Source organism: Haliotis rufescens, unplaced genomic scaffold, assembly GCF_023055435.1.
Source record: "Haliotis rufescens isolate VD_foot unplaced genomic scaffold, xgHalRufe1.0.p SCAF_80, whole genome shotgun sequence".
Lineage (NCBI taxonomy): Eukaryota > Metazoa > Mollusca > Gastropoda > Lepetellida > Haliotidae > Haliotis > Haliotis rufescens.
Window position 1 is genome coordinate 1,119,561 of NW_025964373.1, and position 22,845 is coordinate 1,142,405.

Genomic DNA, 22,845 nt, shown 5'->3' on the forward strand with positions numbered 1-22,845 from the left:
CAGTCAGTGGGGTCACAGGCCAGTACTCATGCAGCCCAGGTCAGTCAGTCAGTGGTGTCACAGACCAGTACACATGCAGCCCAGGTCAGTCAGGTAGTGGGGTCACAGGCCAGTACACATGCAGCCCAGGTCAGTCAGTCAGTGGGGTCACAGGCCAGTACACATGCAGCCCAGGTCAGTCAGTCAGTGGTGTCACAGGCCAGTACACATGCAGCCCAGGTCAGTCAGTCAGTGGTGTCACAGGCCAGTACACATGCAGCCCAGGTCAGTCAGTCAGTGGTGTCACAGGCCAGTACACATGCAGCCCAGGTCAGTCAGTCAGTGGGGTCACAGACCAGTACACATGCAGCCCAGGTCAGTCAGGTAGTGGTGTCACAGGCCAGTACACATGCAGCCCAGGTCAGTCAGTCAGTGGTGTCACAGGCCAGTACACATGCAGCCCAGGTCAGTCAGTCAGTGGTGTCACAGGCCAGTACACATGCAGCCCAGGTCAGTCAGTCAGTGGTGTCACAGACCAGTACACATGCAGCCCAGGTCAGTCAGGTAGTGGTGTCACAGACCAGTACACATGCAGCCCAGGTCAGTCAGGTAGTGGGGTCACAGGCCAGTACACATGCAGCCCAGGTCAGTCAGGTAGTGGGGTCACAGGCCAGTACACATGCAGCCCAGGTCAGTCAGTCAGTGGTGTCACAGGCCAGTACACATGCAGCCCAGGTCAGTCAGTCAGTGGTGTCACAGGCCAGTACACATGCAGCCCAGGTCAGTCAGTCAGTGGTGTCACAGACCAGTACACATGCAGCCCAGGTCAGTCAGTCAGTGGGGTCACAGGCCAGTACACATGCAGCCCAGGTCAGTCAGTCAGTGGTGTCACAGGCCAGTACACATGCAGCCCAGGTCAGTCAGTCAGTGGGGTCACAGGCCAGTACACATGCAGCCCAGGTCAGTCAGTCAGTGGTGTCACAGGCCAGTACACATGCAGCCCAGGTCAGTCAGTCAGTGGTGTCACAGACCAGTACACATGCAGCCCAGGTCAGTCAGGTAGTGGTGTCACAGACCAGTACACATGCAGCCCAGGTCAGTCAGGTAGTGGGGTCACAGGCCAGTACACATGCAGCCCAGGTCAGTCAGTCAGTGGTGTCACAGGCCAGTACACATGCAGCCCAGGTCAGTCAGGTAGTGGGGTCACAGGCCAGTACACATGCAGCCCAGGTCAGTCAGTCAGTGGTGTCACAGGCCAGTACACATGCAGCCCAGGTCAGTCAGTCAGTGGTGTCACAGGCCAGTACACATGCAGCCCAGGTCAGTCAGGTAGTGGGGTCACAGGCCAGTACACATGCAGCCCAGGTCAGTCAGTCAGTGGTGTCACAGGCCAGTACACATGCAGCCCAGGTCAGTCAGTCAGTGGTGTCACAGACCAGTACACATGCAGCCCAGGTCAGTCAGTCAGTGGGGTCACAGGCCAGTACACATGCAGCCCAGGTCAGTCAGTCAGTGGTGTCACAGACCAGTACACATGCAGCCCAGGTCAGTCAGTCAGTGGTGTCACAGGCCAGTACACATGCAGCCCAGGTCAGTCAGTCAGTGGTGTCACAGGCCAGTACACATGCAGCCCAGGTCAGTCAGTCAGTGGGGTCACAGGCCAGTACACATGCAGCCCAGGTCAGTCAGTCAGTGGTGTCACAGGCCAGTACACATGCAGCCCAGGTCAGTCAGTCAGTGGTGTCACAGACCAGTACACATGCAGCCCAGGTCAGTCAGGTAGTGGTGTCACAGACCAGTACACATGCAGCCCAGGTCAGTCAGGTAGTGGGGTCACAGGCCAGTACACATGCAGCCCAGGTCAGTCAGTCAGTGGTGTCACAGGCCAGTACACATGCAGCCCAGGTCAGTCAGGTAGTTGGGTCACAGGCCAGTACACATGCAGCCCAGGTCAGTCAGTCAGTGGTGTCACAGGCCAGTACACATGCAGCCCAGGTCAGTCAGTCAGTGGTGTCACAGACCAGTACACATGCAGCCCAGGTCAGTCAGTCAGTGGGGACACAGGCCAGTACACATGCAGCCCAGGTCAGTCAGTCAGTGGGGTCACAGGCCAGTACACATGCAGCCCAGGTCAGTCAGTCAGTGGGGTCACAGGCCAGTACACATGCAGCCCAGGTCAGTCAGGTAGTGGGGTCACAGGCCAGTACACATGCAGCCCAGGTCAGTCAGTCAGTGGTGTCACAGGCCAGTACACATGCAGCCCAGGTCAGTCAGGTAGTGGGGTCACAGGCCAGTACACATGCAGCCCAGGTCAGTCAGTCAGTGGTGTCACAGACCAGTACACATGCAGCCCAGGTCAGTCAGGTAGTGGTGTCACAGACCAGTACACATGCAGCCCAGGTCAGTCAGGTAGTGGGGTCACAGGCCAGTACACATGCAGCCCAGGTCAGTCAGTCAGTGGGGTCACAGGCCAGTACACATGCAGCCCAGGTCAGTCAGTCAGTGGTGTCACAGGCCAGTACACATGAAGCTTCAGTGAAAGAACAGGATGAGGCAATATATAGTTCTATTTGTTCTCAGCTCAATTCAGAGAATTGTCTTATACTCTTACAAGTCTTCAGTCAGATTGCTTTCACTATTGTGGCATAGATATAAATAGCTGTCATTCCTGAGGTCAGTTCAGGAAAGGATAGTTTCTTTTTCTCATATGCTGTCAGATGAACCCTGTTCGTAATACCCCTGTGATGTTTCCAGCTTAGAATAGGTCTTCAGTATCCCATGGTGGGGTAGCCTTGTGGTTAAAATGTTTGATTGTCACGCTGAAGACCCGGGTTCGATTCCTTCAGTGTTTGAAGCCCATTTCTGGTGTCTCCGGGCGTGATATAGCTGGAATATAGCTAATGCCTCGTAAAACAATACTCACTCAGTATCCCATGCTTGTCATGTGACTACAGAGGATGGAGTGGTCAGACTCCATGACTTGGCTGGGTGCATGTCATTATGTTGACTGTTCAATTACTGGGTGGTCTTGTCCAAGATTATTTAAAACAGCCATGATGGTGCTGGAATATTGTTGACAGTGGCGTTATACAACATTGACTCAGCCCTGTTTGCAGTGTTGAATTGTTTTGTGTTTAGTACTTGATGCTCCGAGTGACTGAACTGTGTTAAATTAGACGCAATTTATGGATAACACCTTCTTTAATTACTGTAAAAGCAACATTTCAGTATAGATCCTTATACCGTTGTCAAGCAAGGACAACAGTATAAGGATCTTGCTTGACAATGATATAAAGATCTTTACCGAAATGTCACCTTTACCGTAATTAAAGAAGGTGTTATCCATAAATTGTTTCTCCTTTGTCATCCGTCAACTTGTAAGCACTGTCTATCAAACTGTACTGTGTTGTTGCTGCAGCCAACAGGGAGTGCTGCACTGGCTGGAGGCCATGTACCACAGTTCCCAGCGCTCCGACAAGGAGCAGGAGAAGACAGCGGACGTCGTCACTCTCGCCGACTTGGTCAGTCACTATGTGTAGTAATATTCTCGGAAGCAGACCCATGAAGATCTGGGTTAGAATAGGTCTTCAGCAAACCATGCTGGCCATAAAAGGCGACTACGCTTGTCATAAGAGGTGACTAAGAGGATCGAGTGGTCAGACTCGCTGACTTGGTTGATGCATGTCATCATATCCAAACTGCATGGATCGATGCTCATGATATCAATCACTGGATTGTCTGGTCCAAACTGGATTATTTACAGACCGCCATCATATAGCTGGAATAATGTTGAGTGTGGCGTTAAACAACAAACAAACCACAACAGAAGCAATGATGAGGGAGCTAAGATGTTCAAACACTTCATTTTAGATACTTGGTGCAATAAATCACTTCTTTGATATTCTTAGCAGACATGGGGTAGCCCATTGTTCTTGTCCCCTAGTGACATTACTGCTATAGTGTTAACAGTGTTGACAATATTTATTGACCTCAATCTCACATAGAAGCAATCTTCTTTAAAATAGGTAGTAAGTGCATTCTGTCTATATGATACATTGAAACAGTAGAGTGCTGTTTGTAGGAGGCGGCCGAGTGGAGTGGGTGGTGGGGCACAGTGACATGGTTGAGTGCATGTCATCCTAGCTTGATGGTGTGGATTGTCACTCACAGTAGCAATTACTTGATTGACTGGTCCACACTTTATATTTTAAAGGTGTTGAAATATAGCTGAAATATTGCTGAGTGCAGAGCTTAAACAACACACACACACTCTCTCTCTACCAACCCCCACGCACCCCAGTAGAGAAAACAGTAGAGAATGGGTGTTTGAATGTACAGTTTAAAAAGTTATATGTTTTCTAACTGTACATATGTTTAATACTGTGGTTGTGTCTGTGTAGATTGACGGGAACGAGTCCCTGCTGTGGTTCTGGGCCACTTGGGAGGCTGCCAACTTCTGTGTGTTAGCCAGGCTGAGGACACCGCTCGGCAAACCACAGGAGACTTTCATGACCATAGAAAGTGTGCTGAAGTCCATAGCTACAGAGGTCAGCCGGGAGGACACAGAGGACGGAGGCGCAGCAGATGCTCCCAAAAGTACAGTAAACTAAGTTCATAATGAACACACTTTTTTAACTAACGCTTTTATTTTTGGTCCCAGCCATTTGTGTATATATGCTGTATATATGCTTGTGACGTATTACGGTTATGACAAACTAAAGTTAGTGATCTGTTTGAGTTTGTTGTAACCGTAGTTTACTGAAAGTTTGGCTTGTCAGGAATGTAGAGCAGACAAGAATTGTCAGGAATGTGGAGAGTTTCACTTGTCAGTGTTGTTCATAGAAAGCACATCAGGTACTACCCGTGAAGATTCTGGGGTAGAATAGGTCTTCAGCAACCCATGCTTGCCGTAAAAGGTGACTATGCTTGTCGTAAAAGGCGACTAATGGGATCGGGTGGTCAGGCTGGCTGACTTGGTTGATGCATGTCATCGATCCCAATTGTGTGGATCGATGCTCATGATATTAATCACTGGATTGTCTGGTCCAGATTCGATTATTTACAGATTGCCGTCATATAGCTGGAATATTGCTGAGTGCGGCGTTAAACAACAAACCAACCAACCAACCAACATCAGGTACACTGTTATTACATTAAGTAATACGTTACCACTGTTGTACCGAGGCTGTTGTCTCCCACAACTGCTGCTATAGCGAAATCTACCACAGAGATCTCAATTACCTCATGCAGCACGTGCGTAGCCACCTAGCTGCCATGTGACACCCTTCACTCTTGTCTCCTTCGTCTGCTTAGCAAGACGTGTTTTCTCCTGCTGAAGCGTTCCTTGAAGATTTGGTGATATTTATTATAGTTTATTCTCTAATAAACTGTGCTTTTATGGGGCGTTGCGGTAGCTACGCTTGGTTATAATTTTCCCGCCAAACGGAAAATTTTTCCCGCCCTTTTTTCTATATACTTGCGGGGTTCGCGTATGCACGTTGTGTTTTACGTTTCCCCTGTTCTTGTATGTTTTGGGGGTTAACATCACTTATTTCTTTAATAAAAGTTATATGTGTATGTTATATGTTCACATTGCTCGTTTATTTTCTTGTGAAAATGTTCGTTTGTGAATCATTGTGGTGCGTGCGTTGTAACCATGTTTTGTTCTTTGTTTATAGCAAACAATCAATGTCTGACATGGATATGTCCCCAGTATCCACCCCCTCTACCCCTGCTCCTCGGAGTTGTGGGGTGTGCAGAAAGTTTTTGTCGTCCCGGGATCCCCACGATCGTTGCCCGCGGTGCAGGGTTCCTTGCAGGGACACCCGGTGCATCCTGTGCGAAGGTCTGGGGCCTGCGGAGTTTGAGCGGTACCGGCTGTACGTACAGTCCGTCTCCACCCCTGTGGTGGCCGGTTCGTCCGGTCGGGGTCCCCGTGCGGGTACCACCTCCTCGGCTGCGGCGGATCCCCTTGCGGCCCTCGGGCTGTCTGGGGATTCCGTCGCCGCATTGTTGTCGAAACTTGTGGTCTCCAAGCTGGCGGCCTTATCGCAAGATAGGCCGCTGGCTGTTCCGTACCCCGGGCTCTTCGGTGGCCGCGGGGTCGGACGCGGGGTCCACCGGTAAAGCGGCGGATCTCTTGGCGGCCCGTGTGCTGTCCGGGGATTCCGTCGCTGCATTACTTGCATAACTTGTGGACTCCAAGCTGGCGGCCTTATCTCAGGATAGGCCGCTGGCTGTTCCGTCCCCGGCCACTTCGGTGGCCGCGGGGTCGGACGCGGGGTCCACCGGTACGGCGGCGGCTCCCGTGGTCACCGGTCCTTCCCCCGAACCGTTGCTCCCGCTATCGGTTTAGGACCGCGTGGCCATGGTTTATGACCTCTTTGAGGACATGCCCCGGCCGGTACCGCGGGGAATCCACGACTGTGGGTTCCTCCGAGGTATACGATGAGTCTTCCGACACGGCTTTCCCCGCATCAACCTTGCTGCGCGGTTTCAAGCCTTCCTTGGAGAACGCCTTCGCGGCGGCCTCCGGTCGGGGTCTCCCGTTGCCTCCGACGTCGTGGAGAAAGGGTTTATTCCCGGTACATGACCTTGCCTTTCCCGAGGCTGGTCCTACCGCGGAGGCCCATGTTGAGCGGTTGGGTGTCCGTGCCCCACCGGCTGCTACGGTAACGCAAGCTACCTTGCACCAGCTGGACGCCCTCGCTCGGCACTCCATGTCTCACGGAGACACTTACTTGGCTGCAGCGGCCCGTCTGGTCGAAGGTTCTCCCACGGACCGTGACCAGCGCATTTACAACTGCCTGCTCAGTTTAAATGCTTCCCTGGAGTACGTTGCCGAGGACTCTCGGCACACACTTGCTCTTGTTGGGTCCCTGCATAGGCGCCTGGGTGCCGCTCCTAACCGGAGCGCGCCCCAGGCTGCTGCGGCCGGTAGGTCTAAGGGGTCGGGTTCTTCTTCCTCTGGGAAGTAGCCCCGCCCTGAGGGCTCCGGTATGGGCAATCAGCTGCCCTTTCGCGGGAAGACGGGGAACTGGGGGAAGCCCAAGTCGTCGACGGACGGCAAGGGCCCCTCCAGGTGACTCTCATTGGATGGGTTCGTATGCCGACAGCGCCAACTTCGGTTGGCCCTTAGGCGAACCCGAGTCACTTGGCCCTGGACAGTTGCGCCTGCCGCAACCTGTCAGGGCCCCCTCTCCTTCCCCAGTGGGAGCCAGACTCCAGACTTACTGGGAGAATTGGGAACAAGTGTTCGACGACCCGTGGGTGGTCAACGCGATTCGGTACGGCTATCGGCTTGATCTCAAAGCAAATCCGCCGCTCACCGTTGCCCCGTTGGCAGGTTTCGATTCGGAAACCGATCTTCCCATCCTCGCCGATGCCATCGGCAGGTTGGTGGAGAAGGGGCAGTACGGGAGTTAGCTCTACCAGAAATAACACCGGGGTTTTACTCCAGGATATTTCTCGTTCCCATGTAGGACAGTGCCGAACTCAGAATGATTCACACGTCCGCTCCCTGGCTGTTCACCCGGTTAACCACCCCCATAGTGGGGTTCCTCCACAGGAGGGGTGTCCGGTACTTCGCGTACCTGGACGACTCGCTAGTAGCAAATCGAATGACGGACACCCTGTCACGCCATCTCGTTTTCGCACGTCGGCTCTTGGAGCAATTTGGGTGGATTATCAATCTCCCCAAGAGCGAGTTAACCCCTTCTCAGAACTTGCTGTTCATCGGAGGTCGGTTCAACACGGTGTCCCATCGCCTCTTTGTCCCCCCAAACCGGTGGCACAAAATTCAGGCGATGATTGCCAAAGTCTTAGCGGTGCAACAGACTGTTCACTTTTGGGAACAGCTGTTAGGGCTACTTGTATCAGCCCAGGACTGCACCGAACGGGGTCGTCTCCAACTGCGCCCGCTGCAACGGTTTTTAATCCAGTTGTTAGCAACGGAGGTGAACAGTGCGACCGTCGCCCTCCCGGATCGGCTCCGACCGCATCTGGAGTGGTGGACGGTCCCTTACATTGTCTTATCAGGAGTCTCTATGCGGCCCTACCGGGCCACGTTGACCCTGTATACAGACGCCTCTCTAGTGGGCTGGGGCGCCCATCTAAAGGGGGAGGTGAGCTCGGGGCTGTGGTGCGTAGACGAACTAGGTCTTCACATCACTTGTCTCGAGTTCAAGGCAGTGATCAACGCAGTCAATCACTGGCAGCATCGTCTCGTCGACGACCGGCTCATGCTGGCGACCGACAACACGACGGTAGTGTCCTATGTGAACAAACTGGGGGGAACCCACAGTCACTCGCTACTCGATCTCACGTTCGAGTTTTACGCTCTGGTGGACAGTGTCCCGTGCCAGATACGCGCCCGTCACATCCCAGGTGTGCGGAACGTACTGGCCGATGCTCTATCGAGGCCTCAGGATCCGAGCCCCACAGAGTGGATGCTGAACCCAGTAGTGTTTCAGTGGCTGTGCGAACGTTTGGGTCGTCCGATGGTCGACCTGTTCGCAACGCGGTTCAACAATCAACTCCCGTTGTTTGTATCACCAGTCCCGGACCCGAGGGCCATCGATCACGATGCTCTCGCGTTAGACTGGACGGGCTTGGACGCTTATGCTTACCCGCCGACAGCGTTGATACCACACATTCTTAGCCGGCTCCGAGGAGTTCGCTGTCGAATGTTACTGATCGCGCCCATGTGGCCGAACTGATCGTGGTACCCCGACTTGCTGACCCAGGTCACGCAGTCGCCACTTCCACTGCCTGTGAGACCGGATCTCTTGATCCACCCTCACACCCGTCAGCTTCATCCAAACGCAGGGCAGTTCAATCTGCACGCGTGGATGTTGTCACCGAGCGTCTGAGGAGTAAAGTTTTTTCTCGCCGGGCGTCTCGGGCATACGTTAGTATGCATCGTGATTCTACCCAGAAGGTGTATAATGCACGTTGGGTTCTTTTCACGAAGTGGTGTTGTAAACATCACATTCATTCGCCAGATAAGGTATCTGTGCAGGATATTGCTCGTTTCATGTCTCACTTGCGAGAGACCCGGAAACTCTCCGGGGGTTTCCATTGCCAACTATGTCTCGTCCGTTGCTACGGTACGGGGCGTTGCTATGGGTACCAGTCTCTCCAAAGAGCCGGTGATACGGGGTATTATCAAGGGTTTCAAACAGCACGATCTTAAGAAGGGCCGCCTTCGGGCACCGGCCTGGGATCTTTCCCTAGTGTTGCAATCACTTACGGAAGCTCCGTATGAACCCTTGCATAGTGCTTCGTTCCGGCATGTGACTTGGAAAACAGCATTTCTCCTCTCCTTTGCCACGGCGGCACGTGTATCCGAAATTCATGCACTCGATGTCGCCAAGGTACGATTCGATAGGGGTGACGAAGGAGCGGTCCACCTGGGCCTGCTCATGGGCTTCGTCGCCAAGAATCAGAGAGTCGGGCAAACGGAGAGAGAATTCACTGTAAGATCACTCAAAGAAATCTTACATCCTGCTGATACTGTGGACAGAGCGCTGTGTCCGGTTAGGGCCCTTAAGTATTATCTTAAGGTTTCGAATGAACGTAGACAAGGGCGTGACCGTCTGTTCATATCGTGTAACCCTAATCACACGGTTGACATAACTCGCAACTCGGTTGCGTTGTGGCTTCGTTCTGTCATCAATCTGGCGTACCGGTTTCGGGGGTTACCGGTAGCGGGGTCAAACCCGCACGAGATCAGGGCGCTAGCGGCAACAATTGCCCTACACTCGAATATCTCTGTTCGCAGAATATTACGAGGTTGTTACTGGCGTTCTGACTCGGTTTTTGCCAATCATTACCTCAAACAGGTCGCTGATGCCGTCGTGGAGAGTGTGCACCGTCTTGGCCCGCGGATCGCGGCGCAAGCGGGCACCTAAGGGGTGTGCCCAGCGCAATTCCGAACTCCTCAGGCGTCTGACCTTGCACGGTGGTCAATCTGGGTCGACTCCAATGTTCCCACTGCCGTGGGTACAGGAGTTGGGGTCCCGCAAACCAGCGCACTCACACCACAGGTGAGGGCGGCTTTTTGTGTGCTTTGTCCTTATTTGTATTTTGACAATTATGTCTTTAATTGTCTGTCGTGTATCCCAACCTTGTGATGCATGCTTACAAATACTGGAATTAGGTCACGCGCCTAATGCATACTTTAAGTAGGCTTGCTCTGGGATATACGGTCTGAATGAAATTAATTTCCCTCTTTTCGACTGTTTAACCTGATCTAAGATTAAGCTCACGCGGATACAGTGTTCTCATCCGCTGCGGCGATGAAATACCTATCCAGTGGGGCTGTTTGGAGTCACCAATCGTTTTGGCAATGACGATTGAGCCTTACGGTATGCGCTTGACAGTGCTTTGGTATTCCTATAGGGTAACGCCTAGCTAGGTGCATGCGCATCGAGTGCTTCCGCCTTGGTGTTTACTTCCGCTGGTCGGAAGGAACGCTAGCAGTCAGGATTCGGGTTGTAGGTGCTCCCCACCGCCTACTGTGGTAGTCAGCCTCGGTATAACAGTGGTAACGTATTACTTAATGTAATTTGTAGAATTTTCCTATTCGGAATATTCTATAAGTAATACGTTACCACTGGGCTGCTGCCCGCCCGTCCGTCCCCCGAGCACTTGCTCTCGCAGGAGACAAGAGTGAAGGGTGTCACATGGCAGCTAGGTGGCTACGCACGTGCTGCATGAGGTAATTGAGATCTCTGTGGTAGATTTCGCTATAGCAGCAGTTGTGGGAGACAACAGCCTCGGTATAACAGTGGTAACGTATTACTTATAGAATATTCCGAATAGGAAAATTCTACAAAATTGCACATCACATAGTCCATGTTATCAGTGTTGACATAAACAAGTATCGTCTTAATTGTCAGCTTTGCTATGTACGGCTAGCAGATCAGGGGGAATCCTAATTGCCCATGTTGTGATGGTCAGCATTGGCCACCAGCCCCAGTGCTAATTAGGGAGGGTGAGTCTGGAGTACGGGCCTGACACTGCTGTGTGTTTCAGGAGGGTGAGTCCGGAGTAAGGTTCTGACACTGCTGTGTTTTTCAGGTGAGCGTCCAGGGGAGTACACCAGCCTCCTGCGAGTCCACCTGCTGCTGCAGTTTATGGAGCATCTAGAGAAGCTCCTCTACAACGCCTACGAGGGATGCGCTGTTGCCATGCCAACACCTCCCAAGGTAAGTGAGGCCTTCATGAGAAAGAAGGAGTTTCTATTTTTGTCCTTGCTTATGTTTGGGCAGTATTGTAGGGACACTAGTGTAGGGACAGTATTGTAGTGGCAGTATTGTAGGGACACTAGTGTAGGGACAAGAATGTAGGGGTAGTAGTGTAGGGGCAGTAGTGTAGGGACAGTATTGTAGGGGCAGTAGTGTAGGGACAGTATTGTAGGGACAGTAGTGTAGGGGCAGTAGTGTAGGGGCAGTAGTGTAGGGGCAGTAGTGTAGGGACAGTAGTGTAGGGGCAGTAGTGTAGGGACAGTAGTGTAGGGGCAGTATTGTAGGGACAGTGTGTAGGGGCAGTATTGAATGGACAGTAGTGTAGGGGCAGTATTGTAGGGACAGTATTGTAGGGGCAGTAGTGTAGGGGCAGTATTTCGGGGACAGTAGTTTAGGGACAGTAGTGTAGGGGCAGTAGTGTAGGGGCAGTATTGAATGGACAGTAGTGTTGGGGCAGTAGTGTAGGGGCAGTAGTGTAGGGGCAGTATTGTAGGGACAGTAGTGTAGGAGCAGTAGTGTAGGGGCAGTAGTGTAGGGACAGTATTGTAGGGGCAGTAGTGTAGGGACAGTAGTGTAGGGGCAGTAGTGTAGGGGCAGTATTGAATGGGCAGTAGTGTAGGGACAGTAGTGTAGGGGCAGTATTGTGGGGACAGTATTGTGGGGGCAGTATTGAATGGACTAGTTTAGGGGCAGTAGTGTAGGGGCAGTATTGAATGGACAGTATTGTAGGGGCAGTAGTGTAGGGGCAGTAGCGTAGGGGCAGTAGCGTAGGGGCAGTAGTGTAGGGACCGTAGTGTAGGGACAGTAGTGTAGGGGCAGTAGTGTAGGGACAGTAGTGTAGGGGCAGTTTTGTAGGGACAGTATTGTGGGGCCAGTATGGTAGGGTTATTAAGTTATGTGCCTCCATTAAGTTATGTGCCTCCATTACGTTAAGTGTCAAAAATAAGTTAAGTGCCACCATTAAGTTAAGTGTCAACAGTAAGTTAAGTGCCTCAATTAAGTAAAGTGTCAACAGTAAGTTATGTGCCTCCATTAAGTTTAGTGCCACTATTTGGTTTAGTTTCACTATTAAGTAAAGTGTCCACAGTAAGCTAAGTGTCAACAGTAAGTTAAGTTAAGTGCCACCATTAAGTTAAGTGTCAACAGTAAGTTATGTGCCTCCATTAAGTTTAGTGCCACTATTAGGTTTAGTTTCACTATTAAGTAAAGTGTCAACAGTAAGTTAAGTGTCAACGGGAAGCAAGTGCCTCCATTAAGTTAAGTGTCAACAATAATTGTCTCAATTAAGTTCAGTTTCACCATTAAGACAAGTGTCACCATGAAGTTGAGTTTCACCATTAAGATAAGTGCTCCCATTAAGTATAGTGTCAACAATGAGTTAAGTGCCACCATTAAGTTTAAGGCCACTAATAAGTTAAGTGCCCCTATTAAGTAAAATGCCACCATTATGTTTAGTGTCAACATTAAGTTAAGTGCCACCATTAAGTTAAGTGCCCGTATTAAGTAGAATGCCACTTGCCCTGTCTCTGCATGGACAGGACAGGGACATGGTGAAGGATCGGGGTGATCATGATTGCAGTACAGAGAAACTTAGAGGGCAGTCGATGCTCATAACATAGACAAGGTGACAAGAAGACTTCAGAACTAACTGCAAGAACATTTAACGTTCAGTGAAAAATTGTTTGGCTTGGAGTAAATTAATGTGAAGGATTTCATTGATAGATCCCTTTCATTATTACTTGTGCAAATTTCATATGCTCTTCAGACTGTGAGGACATTTTTCCGCACCAATCGGAACACTTGCCAGGAATGGATCGCACGTATCCGAGTGTGCATCATCAAGATGGCAGTGCATGCTGGGATGTCTGCAGCCGCAGCACGGCATGCTTATGAACTTCTCAAAGACATGGTTGATGCGGACAATACCAATGTAAGTAATCCAGATGTTTTCATGTGTTACTTTTAGCTTTTGATAAGTCAAAATGTATTCAGATTTAATGTGCCATCCTTGTTATCGTACATACAATTGAGTAAGACTGTTTGAAACCATCTCCGTGGTCTAGTGGATAGAGCACATGCCCTTACAGCGGGTCAGTGGTTTGAAAATCGGGCTGCATTATACCAAAAAAGATGGTAGTTGTTGTTACCTTGGCTTGTGCTCAGCATTAACTGGATAAAAGAAGTATATGGCACTTTGAGTTGTAATAGATTGTACTCAAGTGTACTCAGATGTGTAACAGTGTGTAACAGTGTGTAACAGTGTGTGACCTGTCTGCAGGTTCCCGAGTTTGAGCAGGGTGTGGTGTACCTGACTCAGGCACTGTGTGACCTCCGCAGTCCGGAGTGTGTGATGGGGGTGTACAACTGGTGTCGGGATGTCGCTGGACGCAAGTTCTCCTGGATCAAGGCAGTAGCAGAGAAAGCAGAGAGAAGGTATCTCACATTATTTTAGCAATTGTTCTCCTTGTTCTTTAGGCTGCACTCAGCAGTATTCCAGCTATGTGATGGTGACCTGTTTATCATCAAATCTGGACCAGACAAAACAGTGCTTGGTATTAAGAGCAACATCCCTTGCTTTTGTAATCATTAGACAGATCAACAGATTCTGACCAGGCATCACACATACACACACGGGGCATCACACATACACACACGGGACAGCACACATACACACACGGGGCAGCACTCATACACACACGGGGCATCACACATACACACACAGGGCAGCACACATACACACACGGGGCAGCACACATACACACACGGGGCAGCACACATACACACACGGGGCAGCACACATACACACACGGGGCAGCACACATACACACACGGGGCATCACACATACACACACGGGGCATCACACATACACACACGGGGCAGCACACATACACACACGGGGCAGCACACATACACACACGGGGCAGCACACATACACACACGGGGCAGCACAAATACACACACGGGGCATCACACATACACACACGGGGCATCACACATACACACACGGGGCAGCACACATACACACACGGGACAGCACACATACACACACGGGGCAGCACACATACACACATACACACACGGGGCAGCACACAAGCAGATACAAACTGGACCCAAACTGGACCCCAGCATTCCCCTTCATTCAGGACACTGATTTCATTGAATTGGCCACATGCATGGATCACAAGTCAAGAGTGATATGTCTTCATTATTGTCACTGTGATATGTTGGACTTTCCCTCCCCCCAGGTATGAGGCTGCAGCGAGGGAGTTCAAGTCGATGCTGAAGAATACCATGTCAGTGGAGAGTGATGACGACAGCAAAGGGAGGTCATCGAGTTCGTCCCCGGAGGGGAGTCCAAGACCTGGCAGTGAAAACAAACCTCTTCACAAGATGATCCTGAGCAAGCAGCCAGAGAAGAACCCTGGCACTGTCAACTTCATGGTGAACGAGGTCAGTTTCAACTCAGCATTTGTTTCGGAGCTGTAAGGTAGCTCTAGTTGTTTTTGTGTTTTACTCCCATGATTCCTTCCCAACAGGAAAAGCTGAATCATGTGTGTTACAGTGCTCATGCCCTTACAATATTGTAGTTGAAAGCTTACTCATCATCACAGCTGTAGTAAAATAAAAATGCTGGAATTTCGCATTAAGGATAAGAAGATCCCCAGAATCCCCTGAGATAGGAAGGTTGGTGGTACTTGTTGTTATCCTGCCCAGTGCTCTGCATCAGCTGGAGTCTGTAGACTCTCAGACAGGAGTTTCCATTTAAGGCTGCGACATGGTATCTCCGTGGGCCAGGTTAGTATTATAAAACCAGCACTAGTACAAGCACTGACTCCACTGCTGGAGATTCTTTGAGTCCACAGTAGTGAGGATTGGATGGTTACAGTGTATGACCTGGCTGATTGTGTTATCCTGTCCCAGCATTGTGGGAATGCCTCTGTGGTCTATTGGTAGAACGTCCGCCCGGAGAGAGGTAGGTCAGGGTTTTATCCCCTGCCTCGTCATACCAAAAGACGTTAAAAGATGGTACTCCTTGTTACACTGCCTGGCGCTTGGCATTAAGGCGCTAAAACAAGGACTGGTCGGCTCGGGACTCAGTATACTGTATCTCAGTAGGGTATTCATGTTCACTGCGGCTTGGTATTTCATGGTATTAAAATCATCATCAGTCCAGACTACGCACACATACACACATGCATGCACATCGCTATGTAAGTGCAATAATCTTGGACGTTAAGCCCCATTTCACCTCACCCCACCCAGCTAAGTGGCTTGTTCATGATGTCGACCACTTTTTTTTCATACCCAGACTTGATTATTCCAGACTGACGTGATATGGCTGACTGTGGCCTAAATATGTCCATATGAAGTGTTGTGATGATGCAGTGCTTGTCTCCCTAGGTGATGGACTGCTACATTCAGCTGAGTGACTGGGATGCGGTGCTTGAGTGGCAGGAGTCTGTACAGAAGTACCGCTCCGAGAACACTCTCAGCACCGTACAGACGGCCTTCAACTCCAACTATGACATCAACTACATCAAGTAGGAGGCCTCAAATAGATCTTCAAATATCTAAATTCATACAGGAAAGCTTATTTTATCATAAATTGAAATTAATTTCTGAAATAAAATTTTAGACAATAATAAAGGAACATATTCTTATGTGGTGTGGTTGACAAGCTACGATAATATTCCATCCATATTCTTTCCTAATTTGGAACAATTGATTGACAAGATCTTTGATTGAACTAAGCGGCTACTCAAGCTCTCCAGGTAGATTGTATGTTGATATTTTGAATGCATTGTTTCCCCAGAGCACTGTCCCACTTTGACAGTGGGAACCTGAGTGGTGTTCGGGAGAGCCTGGAGCTGGTGCCAGGGGCTTCCTTGTCCGAGATGAGCAAGTCGGAGGCAGGAGGCTTGACGTGGAACCCACGCACAGAGCTGGAGAATATCCACTCCCAGTTCATCAAGGCTGCAACACTCCTGCAGGAACACAAGCAAACAAACCACAGGTGGGGGCGCTAGAAGTAGCAGCATGCTGACTTGGGATATTAGCTAACATTTGAAATCACTGCCCATGTAATGTTAACATAACCAAAAACAGACTCTATTCCTAACTCACTGTAGACTGGTATAGCAAAAATATATAAATGAAAGTTGGCATCGGGTACACATTTGGATTTTCGTTTTGAGAACTTGCCTCATAGGCAATAACATAACAGTTAACATATACATCCATGTAAGAGCATTGTTGGTTTCCTTTTTAAGGTTTTCTTGATAACTCATCAGTCAAAACATCATTGCTGGGAATCAGCTGTGTTTTATCCTTGATTTGCAGAGTTTGCAATGTCTTCTTTCCCCGCACACAGTACCTCTTCCACTAAATGCTCCATCCTTCACATTGAGACAGATTAGTGTTCTACATCCGAGACATTGCAGTCCTTGATACATTGTTCAGTGTTTGAGTTCACAGGTAACAATTTTGTGTAAACTGTGTGTCACTTTGCCAACATTTGAGTTGTATGTATTTATAGGACCGACATCCAGAAGTGCCTGAGCCAGGCGGAGCGGTGTGGGGAGGGGTTGTTGAGAATCAAGGCAATGGACTGGCCTCCGACCCTGTCTGGACAGGTGCTCAATGAACTGAACACAGTGTCCATGCTGCGGAAACAGCTGGATGAGAAGAGAGTGAAGGTACGGCCTCAGGTCTATGTCTCTACCTGTGGCAGCACAGATGTTGTGTGTGTGTTTGTCAGCGGTGTGTTCACATTCTTCTGTTCTCTTTAAGGATCGGTGCCAGATTTCAGTAAACAGTTGCTGTCATTACTTTTATGGTCTACCGTGGGACAGTATTGCACTGATAATGTTCTAGGGTAGCGTGACCATGCATCTCTTGTTGCAGTGGTAGTTTGTCACTGATAATGTTCTAGGGTAGCGTGACCATGGTCTCTTGTTGCAGTGGTAGTTTGTCACTGATAATGTTCTATGGTAGAGTGACTGTATATATCTTGTAGCAGGGTAGTTTGTCACTGATCATGTTCTATGGTAGAGTGACTGTATATATCTTGTAGCAGGGTAGTTTGTCACTGATAATGTTCTAGGGTAGAGTGACTGTATATATCTTGTAGCAGGGTAGTTTGTCACTGATTGGTGTTGTTGTCCCAGACGTCACTGTTGTCGCTGTCGGAGCAGCTGCTGGTGGAGCCAGACAGCCAGGAGCTGGGGACGTACATGCAGACCCTGAGACTGCTCAACCTCCAGCTGCTTCTGCCGGGATGTGACCGCAAGCCAGGTGAAAATAAAATACTACAGGGAGAATAAACCATGAGGGGCACAGCCTCTTTAAAGATGTAGATTAAATGTGCAAGCTTTTTGAATATTGCCTAAATTTTAATAATGATGACTCCCTAATGATGGTTGAATAGAATCCAACCTCTGCATTGTCGGACAAGTCCATTTCATTAACATGTGGGTTAAGTTTGGTATTTCCCGCACATTCTCACAATCCTCACGTCGATTATCTGTACCTTTTCTCCTCATACCAATTGACATATCTCTCCCACTTTTGAGTGCGGTTTTTCGGCCACTGCATTTATCTGCGTAGCCCAGCTACATCTATGGGGATACCTCGCTCAACACTTCCCTCTCAAATATAATGTTGTCCAATTTACGACATCATCAAATTGCTAGCACATATTTGATTCTCCTGAAATGCCTTTATGATAGAGCAAGGTTTTATCGTGAAATAAAGCATGCTTTGTTCTTCATTGTTGTTAGCGATTTATCACGTAGCTGTCTTATATAATGTCATATTACTTCATTGTTGAGAATAAATCAATATGATGTCATCCAGGTTGGATACTGTCGTAAAATTCCATTCCCTTCCTTTTTTAAAGAGTTAAACATTAATACCGTCATCATACTGAAATGTATTTAAGTGCCTTTCACAATATAACTATGGACTTTGTAATAGACTAGTGTGTTCTTGTGACATCAGAGACCCAAGTTCGTGAAGTGTACAACTTGTGATGCCTCTTTCTGCTATGTTAAATGCTGCAGTACTGCTATTAGGGGATCATTACGCCTATATCATGATGTTGCAGAGTTAAAGAACCAGCTGTCTCGCACTCTCCTGGCAGCGTCGTCTCTGTCCCGCAAACAACACAGCTACGAGCTGGCTGAGGACTTGCTGGTGAGACAAGTCATCACCCTCATGAGGAACAGCAACGAGAACGGCCGCATTACCTTCCCGAACGACCTGGTCCCTGCTCTGGCCAGTCTGCGCTCTTGCAATGGCAGCCTTAACCAGATGGAGGTGATGAAGGTGGAGCGAGAGAGCGCTAAGCTGCTCCACAGCATCAGCCAGCCCAAGGATGCCATCGAGGTGATGAGCAGCAGCATCATGGGGAACATCCTCCTGGGCGACACGGCTCAGAAGAAGCCCGTCGTGGGCAGCTGTGCAGAGCTGTGTTCCAGGTCGCTGGTGACCCTGGTCAAGTGGATGCAGGGGGACCAGAAACTGCTGGGGTCGGTGGCGGCGCAGGTCAAGCTGAGTGGACAGGGAGACGGCAGTGGCACGTCGTCCCACACGGTGAGGAACATCAAGCTGTTGATGGAGATGGAAGAGAAGGGAGCAAAGAAGAGACTGGGACTCAGCCTTGCTATGGAGGACCAGGAACAAGGTAACTAGTGGTCTGCAGTTGTGGGGCTGGGGGAATTATCTCCCTTGGAATAGTGTTTCTCAAGCTCCTTCCTAGCGCCTGACACCATCGTTACACTCTCGGCCACATAGAGCCATCAGTGTGGGCCCGGCCAATACAAGAATCTGAAATTTGCCCCCTAACCCCAAATGTAGTAACATTCATACTTTTGTTTATGTCTTTAGGAATGCCATCGTAGTTCATTTTGAAAAGGTTTACGACTGACGATGATTTCCAGATGAATTTACTTTGTTGTATAATCAGATTGGTTCGAGATTGCAGACTAACGGAAAATCACCCAATTTCTCCCTTACTTTCTTACCATATCAATTACATGATAGTTGTAATGAAATAGAAATTCAAACTGAAAAACAAAGAAAGTAATTAAGCCAGGATGTGTGTATTCGGCAACACAGCAGTTGTCACTTGTTTGTAAACATAATGGTCATTCGGTTGCAAGATCAACTCCAGGCATGGTTGTGGTCATCTGTCACTGGGGAGTTTTGACTGGTGGCAGCGATAGTATAGCTCCACAAACGGGATATCGCTGTGAGGAGCTCGAGTGTTTGATTATTTCTTCACAGCTGTATCCTTAAAGATGAAAAATTGTTTCTGTTTGATTGTTGTGGGATTACAGTATATAAAAGTTTGATTGTATTGTGAAATGATTGAAGATGTACAGATAAAATTTATTAGTTTAAAGGAAATTAATGCTAATGTTTTGTCTGTTCTATGTTTAGTTCTGAAGATTGGCGACAACCCCATCCTGTCTGACAGTGACAGTATCATTGGTCGCCTGCTCCACCTCTGTGCAATGGAATCTCCCAAACTGGCCAAGTCCTGGTTCACCCTGGCTGGGTGGTGCTACAAATGGGGGAGGAAGGCAGTAGACAATGCCAGGTAAGATACAGGAATTTGAACGCTGAAAGTCAGTAACTTGTCCTTGGTTTCCATAGTCATATACTGCGATATTGTTGGAAGTGTCAGTCAGAGTCAATCCTCATTCATTTTCTGTACCAACTGATTTGCAACATTTGTTTGTTCAACACTGGTGCCTCTGTTCCAGCCATGGGAGTGTGGAGCTGTCAACTGAAGAAAAAGGACAGATTTTATCAATCATCCCCAAGGTAACATATCAGCTGTCGGCTATACCAGTAAATGTGCAACAACTTTGCAATGCAGATATTGAATTACACAAAAATAAGCAAATTTTTATGACAGTATAAATGTTAAACTGGTGGTATATATGGACTGTGTTTGTGTGCTGCAGGGTACAAGCAGCGAGGAGACAGAGAGGGTGCTGGGCGTGTTGAGCCAGATCCACAGTCCGCTGTCCAGTGAGGAGGACATTAGTGACCAGGACCAGGTCAGTGGGAGCATGTACCTCGCACACGGTGACGTGTGTATCTTGTAGACAATATCAGCGTTGTATAATAGCGATGTAGGTCAGTGGGAGCATGTACCTCGCACACGGTGACGTGTGTATCTTGTAGACAATATCAGCGTTGTATAATAGCGATGTAGGTCAGTGGGAGCATGTACCTCGCACACGTTGACGTGTGTATCTTGTAGACAATATCAGCGTTGTATAATAGCGATGTAGGTCAGTGGGAGCATGTACCTCGCACACGTTGACGTGTGTATCTTGTAGACAATATCAGCGTTGTATAATAGCGATGTAGGTCAGTGGGAGCATGTACCTCGCACACGTTGACGTGTGTATCTTGTAGACAATATCAGCGTTGTATAATAGCGATGTAGGTCAGTGGGAGCATGTACCTCGCACACGTTGACGTGTGTATCTTGTAGACAATGTCAGCACTGTTTAATAGCGATGTAGGTCAGTGGGAGCATGTACCTCGCACACGTTGACGTGTGTATCTTGTAGACAATATCAGCGTTGTATAATAGCGATGTAGGTCAGTGGGAGCATGTACCTCGCACACGTTGACAGGTGTATCTTGTAGACAATATCAGCGTTGTATAATAGCGATGTAGGTCAGTGGCAGCATGTACCTCGCACACGTTGACAGGTGTATCTTGTAGACAATATCAGCGTTGTTTAATAGACATGTAGGTCAGTGGGAGCATGTACCTCGCACACATTGATGTGTGTATCTTGTAGACAATATCAGCGTTGTTTAATAGACATGTAGGTCATTGGGAGCATGTACCTCGCACACGTTTACACATGTGTATCTTGTAGACAATATCGGCGTTGTTTAATAGACATGTAGGTCAGTGGGAGCATGTACCTCGCACACGTTTACACATGTGTATCTTGTAGACAATATCAGCGTTGTATAATAGACATGTAGGTCAGTGGGAGCATGTACCTCGCACACGTTGATGTGTGTATCTTGTAGACAATATCAGCGTTGTATAATAGACATGTAGGTCATTGGGAGCATGTACCTCGCACACATTGACAGGTGTATGTTGTAGACAATGTCAGCGTTGTTTAATAGCAATTTAGGTCAGTGGGATGCACATATTGATGCGTGTATCTTGTACAATAATTTCCAAATTTTGGCAAAGTATGGAAATTCAGACAACATTCTTGTAGGCCACACACTATGGGAAAATTAACTGCAGCAGAGATACTGAATAATTTCCTTGCCCCAGGACATCTACACAGTTACAGTCAAGAGTCATGCTTGTGTTCTTCCCCTGCAGAGTCTCTACGATGATGGCACCGAGACGACGAGGAAGCAGCTGCTAGCAACATCCACATCGCTGCAGATGGCGAGTGAGGAGTGTATCGAGCAGTTGTTGGCGGTGTGGCAGGGAGTGGTGCAGAGAGTGTATCACTACTACAAGCTGTCCGCCAAGGCCTACTTCACGTACCTGCATCTCAATGGAGTTGTAAGTCAATCAGAATGGGTAGTGAATATGGCTTTACAGACCGGCTGCAGTGTTCATATGGGGCGTTCGGGTAGCCTTGGGGTTAAAGCTTTCGCTCGCCACGTCATAGCCCCGGGGTTGATTCCCAACATGGGTACAATGTGTGAAGCCACAGCATCTTTACAAACACTGCTTTTTACAGACAGCTCTGCAGCCTCTTTACAGTCATGTCTGACATTGTTCTGTCTAGTTATTTGTTTTGGGAAATGTTGATTAGCATGTGGGGAATGTTAATAATTGAATGGGTGAGGATACTTACGAATTGACGTAAATGTTATCATTTATGTATGTGTGGAAACAACTATTGCTGCAGAACGAAGAAACCGACAATGCTGATTGCAACATCATCTCCACTCTGCGGCTGCTTCGTCTGCTGGTGAAACACGCATGGGAGCTGAGAAATGTGCTGGAAAGTGGCCTGGCACAGACCCCCACAACGCCATGGAAGGGTAGGCGGTTTGCTTCAACATAGGCATGTGTTGTCATAGCAATAATGGAATAGCAATGAAACCTTGCTAAACTATATTAGCAGCGGTAAATGATATCAGGACGAATCCGAATTTAAATAATAAAAATAAGACTTTGAACATATATTCCAGCTCTGTATGCATGAATGTTGGTGAGATAAAGATTTTGTCAACTGTTCTCTTGGGGCATATGGTGTGATGTCGGCTTGGAGTACATAGGCTCACACACAGGGTACATCACAACATATAGCCATTGAGATAGTTTGTAATGTATTACCTACTCTCTTCAGGAATAATCCCCCAGTTGTTTTCCCGACTGAGCCATCCAGAAGGCTATGTGAGACAGAGTGTGTCTGATCTGCTGTGTCGGGTGGCCCAGGATGCCCCACACCTCATCATATACCCAGCTGTGGTCGGCAGCTCCGCCAACAAGATGGAGGCCAAGGTCACAGACCAGAGAGGTGGGTCGGAAGAGAGGTGGTTCGGTAGAGAGGTGGTTCGGTAGAGTGGTGGGTCAGTCACAGACCAGAGGGGTGGGTCAGT

At 48.9% G+C, this 22,845-nt stretch overlaps 1 protein-coding gene across 3 annotated transcripts in view; it reads left to right on the top strand.

Annotated features, from left to right (window-relative positions):
• The window catches only part of LOC124137375 (serine/threonine-protein kinase SMG1-like), a 124,255-nt gene that overhangs the window by 34,251 nt on the left and 67,159 nt on the right, over positions 1-22,845 (top strand). For all 3 annotated transcript variants that reach the window (XM_048390006.1, XM_048390008.1, XM_048390007.1), the window contains exons 21-37: positions 3,398-3,500; positions 4,380-4,575; positions 11,062-11,189; positions 12,994-13,158; positions 13,507-13,661; positions 14,475-14,679; positions 15,631-15,770; positions 16,043-16,243; positions 16,766-16,925; positions 17,397-17,523; positions 18,335-18,913; positions 19,672-19,831; positions 19,998-20,058; positions 20,202-20,297; positions 21,608-21,796; positions 22,149-22,284; positions 22,593-22,763. In XM_048390006.1, the coding sequence (XP_048245963.1) occupies positions 3,398-3,500; positions 4,380-4,575; positions 11,062-11,189; positions 12,994-13,158; positions 13,507-13,661; positions 14,475-14,679; positions 15,631-15,770; positions 16,043-16,243; positions 16,766-16,925; positions 17,397-17,523; positions 18,335-18,913; positions 19,672-19,831; positions 19,998-20,058; positions 20,202-20,297; positions 21,608-21,796; positions 22,149-22,284; positions 22,593-22,763 (2,972 nt within the window). The remainder of the gene's footprint in view (positions 1-3,397; positions 3,501-4,379; positions 4,576-11,061; positions 11,190-12,993; positions 13,159-13,506; positions 13,662-14,474; positions 14,680-15,630; positions 15,771-16,042; positions 16,244-16,765; positions 16,926-17,396; positions 17,524-18,334; positions 18,914-19,671; positions 19,832-19,997; positions 20,059-20,201; positions 20,298-21,607; positions 21,797-22,148; positions 22,285-22,592; positions 22,764-22,845) is intronic.